The sequence below is a fragment of the Rutilus rutilus genome (genome assembly GCF_951802725.1).
Source record: "Rutilus rutilus genome assembly, chromosome: 7".
NCBI lineage: Eukaryota > Metazoa > Chordata > Actinopteri > Cypriniformes > Leuciscidae > Rutilus > Rutilus rutilus.
Genome location: NC_140221.1, coordinates 36,539,589 through 36,551,950, shown reverse-complemented (window position 1 = coordinate 36,551,950; position 12,362 = coordinate 36,539,589). Strand labels below are relative to the sequence as shown.

The window sequence follows — 12,362 nt, the reverse complement described above, 5'->3', positions numbered from 1 at the left end:
AGTAAGATCTTTTAATGAAAGATTAAACTTTTTTTTCTTCTTCTTTGGAATAACATGCACTGATGAATTCTTATTTTAAAATGTGTATTTTAGTTGAATGTTGATTTTAGCTGCTAGACTATTAAATTGTGCATCTCAGCCAGAGACAATAACAGCATCTGAGCTGCTGAACGTGAATGATCAACATTCCCTTTTCACTAATGTCACACACTTAAACCTGACGCAGAACAGCTCGGCCTGACGCAAACAGCTTCTTGCATCTTTGCTATGATCTCCTTGGTAATTTATAGGGAGTTTCAACCTACTCAATTCCCTTCCCCACCATAAAAGCTCCCCTGATCCCTGCGTGTGTCATAGACTTGGGTGAGGTCAATGTGTGTGGGCCTGTGGTCCAGGAGAGAGAACAGTGGTCCGTGCTCTCCATCAGGCAAGATCTTCTCTAAATAGACCAAAGAAGCTGGCGTTAGGTGGGGATCTTTCAAAAACTCTACTTCCTGTTGCTGATGAGCTTGTAACTTCCTGTTTATCTTAGTTCTCTCTCTTCTGCCCTTTCCTCTGTTCTCAATGGGTTATAGTGAATTTGACGACAAAAGCTTCAAGCTGCTTAAATCAACGTGACACCATCTCTTGTCAATTAGATAATGGCTGATTGGTTGCTATTTAGAGATGTATTTATTGTAGATGTTTTCTTATCAAAGAGACTCACATGAAGTCAAGTGTTTGTGGCTTCACTGAGCAGCTTTCACTATGATGAATGCTGATTGCAATGCTTGTATGGTTTTCATATTTTCTACCACCCTGAACATCTCTGTTTTTTCTTATCTCTCAATCACAAGGTTCTCTACCTACCCCACCCTCTGTTTACTATGGGCTATCCTGTCAGAAAGCAAAATCACAAATTAGATGTCTTTAGTCTCTTAGTTGTCTCTTGCAGACACCAATGGGCTTAAATGAAACACAAATGGAGGTTTTTCTGAGAATTTAAAACAAATTCTTTTCACACTATTCTCAAGTGTACAAAGATACTTGCAATTAAGTCGGCAATCAAACTCCAGTAACTATTTCAATGAAAAAAAAATTTCTCCTGCTGAAAAAAAACCATACATTTTTGGGCTGGTATTCACTGATTTAAGCTGGCTTTAGCTGGTTTGGTCTGGCAGCCATCTGATCTCTGAGCCTGACCAGTGGAAAAGTGTCCAAAACCACTCTAAAAGCCAACAGACCAGTTTGACCTGTCTTGGAAACCTACTAAAACCAGCAAACCATATATTTATTTCAGTAGGGTTATTCTTTTTTTTTTCGGAACCAAACTTTCTGAGCTCTGCACTCTTATTGTAGGTCAACCTGTGTGTGTGTGTGTGTATATATATATGTTAGCAGAAGGTTTATTCTTGAGTGAAACAACTGAGAACTCCATTAGGTTTCTCAAGGTAGAAAAGGGCAATCTTTGAACAATGAGATGTTCAACTTTGATGTTTCACTTCTTAAAACCCCTGTGTGAAAGAGTCAAAATCCAATAATACCCTTTTGACCTGAAATAATCTATTGCACAGTAACATCGAAAGTGCATGGTATTGTATTGTTCCAGGCAGAGCTGTCCTTTTCATTTGTGATGGTCCTAAAGTTACAGCAGGACATTTTCTTCAGTACTTCGATAATCAAAGCCAGTCTGCAAATGTTTGTCATGCAGGAAGCTGCTGGGTTCGGAGAGTTACCACTGACATTCACCACACTTCATGGTGTTTTCATGATATAAATATAGACTCACTAAATTATATCAGTCAAAGGTGATTTCACTTTCTGCAAGTCGGACTCCTCTGCGTATTCGTTTCTTATTCTCTGCCTACTTGTTGTCGGTTTCCACTCAGCACGCTCCAAGAGTGTTATACCTGGGGAAGGGAGCCCTGGATCCACTCACACTGGTTTTAAGAAATCAATGGAGAAACCTCTGAAAACAGGCTGGCTGAAGAAGCAGAGATCCATCGTGAAGAACTGGCAGCTGCGCTTCTTTGTGCTGAGAGGAAACGTTCTCACATACCATAAGGACGACAGAGAGAGCGCTCTCCAGGTAGGAGGCATGCAAGCATAAGTGATTGAAACAGTGAGATTTTTATATTATTATTATTATTTTGTAATGCATATTTTTATTTCTTCATTCCTGAGGTTTTAACTGTAGCCTATGCAATGTTTTTTTTCATGCAATGCCATTTCTGTCAGTCAAATAACTAAACTAAAACTAATTATTTAATCTGCGTTTACATTTTTTTTTTAAATAAAAAGTTCAATTTAAATATTATGTTCAAATTATATCTTGATTTCCTCGATTTTCAGTGTGGTCTTAAACTTCTGAGTCTCGCTATGTCATCAAAATGTTGCCAAACTAATATTGATATTCGAAAACAAATAACAATGAAACTAAAGCTTTCTAACAAAATATGTTTTTTTATTTAAAATTATGTATTTGTATTTATGATATTTATTTACCACTTAAGATTTAATCAGACGTAACTGTCTGTAACTATTCCCTTTTGTCTCATTTTGATCTCAGGGAACCATACCTTTGTTCTCATGCCAAGTTAATGAGCTGCCATCAAATGCAGATGATAAATTCCTGTTTGAGATTATACCAGGTGAGGGTTTTTTTTATACTTCTGTAGCACTGTGTGTCACAGGCCTGTTATATATGCTAGTTGTTTACAGTGTATAAGATGATCTCATGGGCTACTATATGTGTTGGAAGGCAATATCATAACGTTTTTTTCTTGTGTCCCTGATGCCACAGGTTGCAGTACAGATCGGGAGCGAGATGCCTATGTTCTCATGGCGACCAGTCAGAGCGAGATGGAAGAGTGGGTGCGCTCCATCCGGAAGGCCATTGGATCACGGTCCAATGGAGGTATCTATTGTTCGTCATAAAAAAATATACCATACATATTTGTCTATAAGGTTAATGATAGATTGAGGAGGTTCTAATATACACTCATTTTCTTCCACACTGTAAGAAAAGATCTGTGGAAGAACGGAAAGCTACCTTTTCATTTGCTGCCAGAAGATTATTTGTTACATTTTACAGACATTTCCTTTATCCCTAAAACATAACAATGTGGTTTTGTTTACTGCACGCTTAGATTGTTTCAGAGGGACTGTCCCTATAGTAAGTCCCTGTAAAAAATACATATTAGTCACTTTGGATGAAGGAATTAACTAAATGACTGACTAAATCTTGCAAACAGAGACCGTGCAAGGCCGAGACAGTCCACTCGTATTTACAGTTTATATGAATGGTATGAATGGCTCAACAGCTGGACCAACCTAAACATTTTTAAGGTTTAGTTCACCCAAAAATGAAAATTCTGTCATCATTTACTCACCCTCATGTCGTTCCAAACCCATAAGACTTTCGTTCATCTTCGGAACACAATTGAAGATCTTTTTGATGAAATCTGAGAGCTTTCTTTCTTTCCATCAACAGCCACGCAAGTACTACTTTGATTCATAAAGAGATTGTAAAACTAATCCATGTGAATTGAGCGGTTTAGTCCAAATTTTCTGAAGAGACTCGATCGCTTTATATGATGGACAGATTGAATTTAGTCTTTTATTCACATATTGATCAGCAAACATAAACAGAAGCTCAGCCGAACCTGCTTAACACGAGAATGAACCTCATTGGTTCTTGCAGAAGCCCAAACCTGCTGCGTAACACACGAGAATGAACCTTCACAAGTCAAGTCAAGTCACATTTATTTATATAGTGCTTTTTACAATACAGATTGTTTCAAAGCAGCTTTACAGAGATAACAGGAAAATAATGCAAAAAAAGTTTGTTTCCAGAAGAAAATAGCGTCACAGTCCAGCTTAAGTAAGTTCAGTGATGTTTATTTTTGTTTTAAAAAAGTTATTAATTTAGTTCATTTATATATAGCCGCTCTGGAGTAAACTGTGATGTCATCGTCCAGCTCAGTTCAGTTCTTGTATAATAGTGTAAATGCAGGCAGATCAATATTATTGTTGAATATTAAATTAAATGTAAAATTGAATGTCCCCAACTAAGCAAGCCAAGCCAATGGCAACAAAGGTGGAAAAAGGCGACAGTGGCAAGGAACCAAAACTCCATCAGGTGGCAGAATGGAGAAAAAAAACCTTGGGAGAACCCAGTAACCGTGTATGATGTTATCAAGTTATGATTCAGGCAGCATTATAGGTCAGAAGTCAGATTGGTTTGGAACAATCAGAATGTTATCCGGTTCCATCTGGTTGAAGATCTGAGTCATCACGCCGGTATGGAGACAAGTTTGTTGAGGATCAGTGCTGATGGCTGTCGTGTCCATGAGGCCTTCACAGGGGAGTCTCTAGTTGACACAATCTCCGCTGACACTTCAGGGATGCGTTGTGGTCGTGTCTAGGCGCAGGTCCACCATCTGATCTGGATACAGCCTGGATCCAGCTGATTACAGTGAACCTCGGGATAAGCAGAAAGACTAACATTAGCGTAGATGCCCTTCTTCTTATGATGTAACGGGTACATCGGGTGTCATAGGACAACCGAACATGCTTGGGCTTCCGTTTACCACAACTAATATGCGAGTTGATGAATGTTTATATGTGAATAAAAGCCTAAATTAAATCTGTTCATCATATAAAGCAATCGTGTCTCTTCAAAACATTTGGACTAAACCGCTCAATTCATATGGATTAGTTTTATGATCTCTTTATGAACTTTTTGAAGCGTCAAAGTGGTAGTTGAATAGCTGTCAATGGAGGGACAGAAAGCTCTTCAGAGATTCATTTGTGTTCCAAAGATGAATCGAAAGTCTTATAGGTTTGGAACGACATGAGGGTGAGTTAATGACAGAATTGTTTGGGGTGAACTATCCCTTAAGGAAGCACAATGTCCTATACATTGTGCTTCCTTAAGGGATAGTTCACCCCAAACAATCATTTGCCCTAATCATTTGCCTCTTGTTTACCATAACTTGGCTGTGTGTCTAATGTATAATGTCCAAAGGGTGTTTTATTCATAACGATATGAATCCATGGACTCCCACTGCTATGCAATAGAAGAGTTATGTTTCTTTCTTCAAAGTCTTTGGAAAGAGCCTTTCAGACATCATGGTTTATGAGAAGAAATTTGGGCATCGACTGGTGCCCATCCTGGTGGAGAAGTGCGCTGAATTCATCAGAGAGCATGGTTTGAATGAGGAGGGCATCTTTCGCCTGCCAGGACAGGACAACCAGGTCAAGCAGTTCAGAGAGGCCTTTGATGCTGGAGAAAGACCCTCTTTCCCCAGGTAAAGTTTCACATGTCTAGAACGGCTCAGGGATAGTGTAGTAGAGAACTGATTTGAGTAAAGCATACGTTTACAAAAAAGTATTATGGTGGTACCATAGGTTAGTAATGGTATGCAATGGTAACACTAATATATGGGGCACATTAAGATAACCAGAGACCCCTGGGCTACAAAAACGAATGTCACTTAGTCAACACACAGACTTTTCAATTTGTACGCTAATATGAATGAATTCAAATGACATAACTTTAGAAATGTTTCTTCCTTGTTTTTCTAACTAAAAAATCCTTGATAACACCAGTGAAATCTTTTTTTTTTCTTTTACCATGGACAGTTTTGAGTATGATGTGAGTATTTGAGTGTCGAAATATCCCGTTCACATAGCAGCTTACAACACTGTATGTATGAACGTGCAATTGTATCTATCAACTGTAATCATGGTGACAGTGACTAAAGGAATTGCAAAGATGGCGACATAAATAAAAGTGTAAAGTCTTATCACATTTGAAATGACAAAAAGTCGATGCGCACGTTCATCTGTCAAGTTAACTGACAGCGGCTTTAATACCCGAGTGAAAGAGGAGCATTTGCGTCATGCTCAGACCACAAAACTGATCTAAAACCTTCAGATGACACACAGATTATATCCACAGAAGGGCTCTCTTGCACTGTATAACCTTACAGAAAACTAGTTGTCCAGTCCGGTTTTGTTTGCACAGCAGGGCTTCGCCGAGATGAGGTTGTGAGTCTGGAAAATTTACTGGAGCGAGTTCGGTTATAGAATGTCATTGTCACTGCTGTAAACTCCCATATATATAAAAAATAATTATTAAAATGTTTTTATATTTGTGCAGCTAGTAGGCAGTGTAGGCCTTTGGGTTTCACCTCATGGAAACCAGTGAGGCCTTCTATACCATTCTACTGAATAATTACATGGCATTTACAAAGTATTTCAAAGGATACTAAGATATTACCATAGTACACTACCTTTCAAACGTTTGGGGTCGTGTTCATATTTTTATTGTTTTTGAAAGAAGTCTGTTATGCTCACCAAGGCTACATTTATTTGATAAAACATGCAGAAATATTATTACAATTTAAAATAACTGTTTTCTATTTTAATATATTTTAAAATGTAATTTATTCCTGTGATGGCAAAGCTGAATTTTCAGTATCATTACTCCAGTCTTCAGTGTCACATGATCTTTCAGAAATCATTCTGATATGCTGCTTTGCTGCTCAAGAAATATTTCTTATTCTTGTTAATATATATATATATTTTTTAAATAAAAACAGGAGTTGATGAATAGGAAGTTCAAAAGAGCAGCATTTATTTGGAATATGAATCTGTTGTAATGTCTTTACCTAATTGAATGCATCCTTATTGCAACCTCAAAAAAACATTATATTATATATACATTTTGTAACATTATAAATGTCTTTACTGTCGCTTTTGATCAATTATATGGGTCATTGCTGAATAAATGAATTAATTTCTTTGTGAATGATAGTGTATATGTTAAAAACTTAATGTATTTTTATTATAATTTTGTTTATTTTGTTTGTAATAACATCAGGTTACTTTGAAGAGATTATTAAATAAATCAAATTATTAAATAAATGTCCAACAATAAATAACCATCCTCTACTAAAATATTTCATTTTCATATGATTTTTGTACCTGTGTCAGATGACCATTGGTTTCCAGACTTCTATTTTTGCAGTGTTTTTTAAAGTATGCATGCGAATGGGGATTTTATGTGGATAACCACACTCTGCATGACCATTTATGGTGAAACACAGCACTATAGTCTTCACAGACTTTTTGAGGAAGTAGCATAGGTAAAGGGTTTGACCCAGAAAGTTTAAACTAGATCTGAGAGAGAGAGAGAGAGAGAGAGATGTGCAAAAGCATGAGAGTTAGAGTGACAGTAGCACAGTATTTCAGAGGAACCTGGCACACATCGATGATCTGCGGCTGAGCCACATCCTGTCCTGACTAACAGAGATCTTGCCATTCAACACACGCACATATACATTCGACAAGTAACTTTTTTCACTTTCTAAAGCACACACACAATAATTGTCTGAAAACAATAATAGTATACTGTAATAATGACTGAATGTCAAACTTTGTTTATACCTTCTCCCTGCAGTGACACTGATGTCCACACGGTGGGGTCCTTACTCAAGTTGTACCTCAGAGAGCTTCCTGAACCTGTTGTGCCATGGACTCAGTATCAGGACTTCCTTGACAGCACTCTGATGCTGGATGCCACCACTGCAACTGTGAGAATCACATTCACAAAGTATAGCAGATGAGTAAGGATTCTTTGACTAATTGCAATATGATCAATTCCAGGGCAAAGAAAAGCTGGAGAAACAAATCAGCCTTTTACCAAAAGTGAACTACAACCTCCTTAGTTACATCTGCAGGTACTGTATGAGTTACTATAAGAGTGTAAAAACAGATCAGACATTGATAACAGTAAACTGTGTGAAATGCTGACATATATCCATATTTGTTAATGCAGATTCCTTTTTGAGGTCCAACAAAACTCAAAGGTGAATAAGATGAGTGTTGAGAATCTGGCCACAGTGATGGGGGTAAACCTGTTCAAACCGCAAGTGGAGGACGCCATCAGTATGATGAAGGGTCAGTTATCATCCTAAGACTCATAAAACATTATGCCCTACATTGTTTTTAAAATAACCGATGAGGAAATCAAATATACAATATATATTTACCAGATATAATAGATACAATGTTAATGTACTGTATTAAACAATTAGAAATTACAAAACTAAACAGTACATACAGTTTTAATATTGTAAACCTGCTAAAAATATATTTGATTTATTAAAAAAGGTATTTTGATCATTTCTTGCTCCAATGATTTTTGTCCAATAAAAAGCTCTTTTGAATGAAAATGTCCTGGTTCCTAAAACCAAGAAGCACATCATAGGCTGAATTCAGAATGGTACGATAGCACTACTTTTTATGCTATATTTAGTTGTAGTTCAGTAGTTGGGTGATATGTTTTAAACTAAAGGCTATTGCCTAAAAAAAAGTCCTTTGTTTCAGCTAGAGATGCATTAACACTGGAAATTCATGGGGTGTTTAACCTGAACTGCAAAGAATAAGATAACAAGTACGGTGTTATTGGTTAACACATTGCAGTGGTAATGATCCGTGCTCTCACCTCTTGCTCACATAAACAGGAACTCCCATGATACAGAAGGTAATGACGGTTATGATCAGACACCATGAGCATCTTTTCCCACCCTCCAAAGATAAGCTGCCGTCTCCTCTTCCCAGCAAGAAAAACAAAAGCAAGAAGACCAGTAACCCTCGCAGTTTTGTGGGCTGGGAGTCTGCAGAGGTACCGATCACATTATCTAACAACTTCCATATACATGGAAAACTAAGTAAGAAATATCAGGCTATTTCCGAATTGTGATTTGTAGGCCTGTAAAATTAATAAATCATGGAAAATTTTTGAATATTACACTACCTTTAAATTTTTTTGAAAAATAGTAATATTGTTTTTTTTTTTTCTATTTTAAAATACTTTCAAATGTAATTTATAACTGTGATGGCAAAGCTGAATTTTCAGTGTCAATACTTCAGTCTTCCAATCCTTCAGAAATCATTCTAATACGCTGATTTGGTGCTCAAGGTTTTTTTTTTTCTTTTTTTTTTTCTCTCCAGAAGGTCTTGATGAATATGTTCAAAAGAACAGCATTTATTTGAAATAGAAATCTTTTGTAACATTATACATTTCTTTTAAAGTTCAATTTAATGTCCTTGCTGAGTAAAAAAAAAATTTTTTTTTACTCGTTGAACTAGTGTATAAAAGTTTTAAATATAGAATTGTCTTTATGCTAGAAAATAACAGGCAATTTAAAAATCTTAAAATATTTAATCAGTTCTAAAATATTCAGCTAGAAATTGCTCTTTGTAACAATTATTTTCACATTTTCTTCATAAATTTTAAGCAGTTAGATGTTACATTATTTATCGTTAGCCTCATAGCATAATTGCCTAAGTCATATTTCAATGTTTTTGGAAAACAAGACAAGTTTTGCAGCAGTGGTAGGACAGTAAAGTTAGGCAGATATCACAATTTGGCCAAAAAATGACTTAGGCAATTATGCTATGAGGCTAACGTTATAATGTAATTTATTTAAAAAAAATAAAAATAAAAAAAAAGCTGGAAAAATGGCTGGAAGTATTTTTAGTTTGTAGGCATGAAATTGACAATTTAGTCATATTTAAGAAAACATCTACTGTTCTTTAAAGGTTTTTTACTTTTTTTTTGAGCTTTCACAGCATTACTTTCACACCTGCACCTCTTAACTGATCGTATCACTCTTTTCTCAAAGTGTGAAGTGTCCTCCCTGTCTGAATCTCCGGAGGAAGAGGAAGTAGACACGCCTGAGGATGAGAAGAGGGACGAGTGGTCATCTGAAGCAGGGTCAGAAGACACACCTCTTTCTCCTTCCTCTGAATTTTCGCCCACAATGGACCCGTGGCCCGACAGCCCCAGAAAGAGGACGCAAACTCTACCCAGCTTGGGCTGTCCGGCAGCGGGAAGAACAGGCCGTGAGCCCACTTGGGATCGTTGGAGCAGGTTCCAGGAGAGCTTTAACGAGAATGACGAGAAAACATTCTCGGAGGACATCTTTAAGTTACTCGACCTGCAGAAAGTGACACTATTTTCTGGAGATCAGAAAAGTGAAAAGGAAAAAGTGGAAGGACAAACGGACACAGAGGACACAGGCTTGTGTAAGACAGGTAGCAATGTTGTTGTCAAGCAGATAGACGCTCCAAAAACACAGGCACAGATCACAGCCCCCCTGCCCAAACCTCAGCCGAGAAACGAGGAGAGTGTGGTGGCTTTGAGCAGAGAGAAACCAGCAGCACCAGTAGACCCTGCTCTACAGAAAAGCAATGCAGCACAGCAAGAAAACACAGACTCAACAAACATCATCAGCAGGTATAGCACAGTACATACCTGCTAAATATTTGCCTCACAGTAATTAACAGTGTTTGCTAAGGGTCAGGGATTTGAACAAACATCCTTCAGACATAGATTTTTGCACGCCAGACAATAAAACAGACAAAAAAATCCATTATAAAGACATTTAAGGGCTAGAATGTCAGAGACTTGGGAATGAGCTCTTTCTATGTGGCCCAGTAAGTAACCACTACCTAGCAACCACATATACACCCTAGAAACCATCTAGCGACCACCCAGAACACCCAGATTTTATATTAAATAAAATATTATATATTAAATCAGGGATGTTCAACTTCGGTCCTGGAGGGCCACTGTCCTGCAGAGTTTAGCTCCAACCCTGGCAAAGGTAATCTAGTAATCCTGAAAACATTGATTAGCTTGTTCAGGTGTGTTTAATTAGGGTTGGAGCTAAAGGGTGTTTCTCAATATGCGTTCTTCAGCGATCTTGCGTCCTTGTGTTCTCGTTTTACGTCATCATTAACCGTCAAAGTTCAGACCCAATTCTCAAGAACGCAAGTACAGAGGACGCATGAAAGAACCCGGATGTGTTCTTGATACCGAGGATGCATCGAATGCAGACTTGAGCTAGTACTCGCCTGGTGTCCCAGAAGTCATTGCGGCCGGTTCCGAGTTCGTTCTTCCAAGGAAGCTTGGCAAGACCGGTCTCCACAAGAACACAAGTCCGTTCTCTGCGTTCTTGGAATTGAGAAACAGCCAAACTCTGCAGGACAGTGGCCCTCCAGGACTGAAGTTGCCCATCCCTGTATTAAATACATATAATTATAATATATAAAAGATCAAATAAATAAAACTTATTGGAGAGCTAATTTATTCTTGTAAGAGAAAAGCTGAATTTTCAGCAGCCATTACTCCAGTCTTCAGTCACATGATCCTTCAGGAATCATTCTAATATGCTGATTTGGAACAATTATTATTATTATTAATGTTGATAATATATAAATGTATATTGTGTGTGTGTGTGTGTGTGTTTGTACCTTTAGTCTCCAGCAGAAGAACAAAGAGCTGAGCGCTACAGTGGTAGAGTTGCAGGCAGAACTAGAGGCAGAGAGACGCCGCAAAGCTGCATTAGAGATCTTACTGCGCAACACAGAGCGCAGCAGGGACGAAGCTCTCACACGCAATGAGCAGCTCAACAGAGAGATTCAGGAGTTCCTCAACAGACCCACTGGTGGACCATCTTAGTGACACTATCAAACAAACAAAGTTCAAGCTTAGTCCTGTCTAGTTTCTCACAGGAGTACAAGACGAGCTATCTGGACAACTCCATTGTGTTTTACACCTTGAACTGCTATGAATAATGTCTTCATGAAATAAGACCAGTGGTAATGTCCATCTCTCAGTTTCTGTCCATGATTTGGCAGATGTAAAATCTCTACAATGTCTGACACCTTATGTACAGAAATTATAGATATGATCTAGTTATTTGGTTTCACATTGGGATTGTAATTTGTAACATGACAAGATGTGAACTCTGAAATTATGCAGTATTGGACTGAACAGTTTAGAGATTTATAAAGACTATTTAATTATTTCTGTTGAAATGTTCATAGTATTTTCTAATGGATAGTTAGCACATAGTATTCATAGTACATATGTAAATTTTAGAGAGGAATGTCGGTAGTCCTTAAAAAGCAATTTCTCTCCCTTTGCTTTGAGCGTTGTAACTTTGCAGATGTTGTTTATGCTCAAACAGCAACATTACACACTAACTAAAGTTAGAAAAGGGTAAATCATATTCAACCACCCCTTTAATTTGAACATTGGTAAAAAGTTCTTAGAACATATTTTAGCTGGGTAAGGCCAGAAAAGCATCTTAGGTTTAAGCCATTTTTTTCAACAGAGAGAAAATTGTTTCCACCTTTAATTATAAATAATAAATGAAAGAACTATTGTGTGCAGAGTTTTAAAATAGTTATTATTTATGTGATCGCTAGACTGCATTAGACTCCATTGGAGTCTGTGAACAATTTGGTGAAAAGGACAAAAAATGTGGATTACTGTCAGTAAGTAAACAGTTTTATCTGGC

At 37.4% G+C, this 12,362-nt stretch overlaps 1 protein-coding gene across 1 annotated transcript in view; it reads left to right on the top strand.

Moving 5' to 3' along the window:
- Positions 1-12,362, top strand: part of arhgap25 (Rho GTPase activating protein 25) — an 18,018-nt gene extending 5,656 nt beyond the window's left edge. Inside the window, exons 2-11 of the mRNA XM_084414208.1 lie at positions 1,869-2,068; positions 2,549-2,630; positions 2,783-2,896; positions 5,087-5,291; positions 7,448-7,580; positions 7,654-7,727; positions 7,826-7,947; positions 8,514-8,674; positions 9,678-10,291; positions 11,317-12,362. Of these exons, the coding sequence (XP_084270334.1) occupies positions 1,869-2,068; positions 2,549-2,630; positions 2,783-2,896; positions 5,087-5,291; positions 7,448-7,580; positions 7,654-7,727; positions 7,826-7,947; positions 8,514-8,674; positions 9,678-10,291; positions 11,317-11,518 (1,907 nt within the window). The 3' untranslated portion in view covers positions 11,519-12,362. The remainder of the gene's footprint in view (positions 1-1,868; positions 2,069-2,548; positions 2,631-2,782; positions 2,897-5,086; positions 5,292-7,447; positions 7,581-7,653; positions 7,728-7,825; positions 7,948-8,513; positions 8,675-9,677; positions 10,292-11,316) is intronic.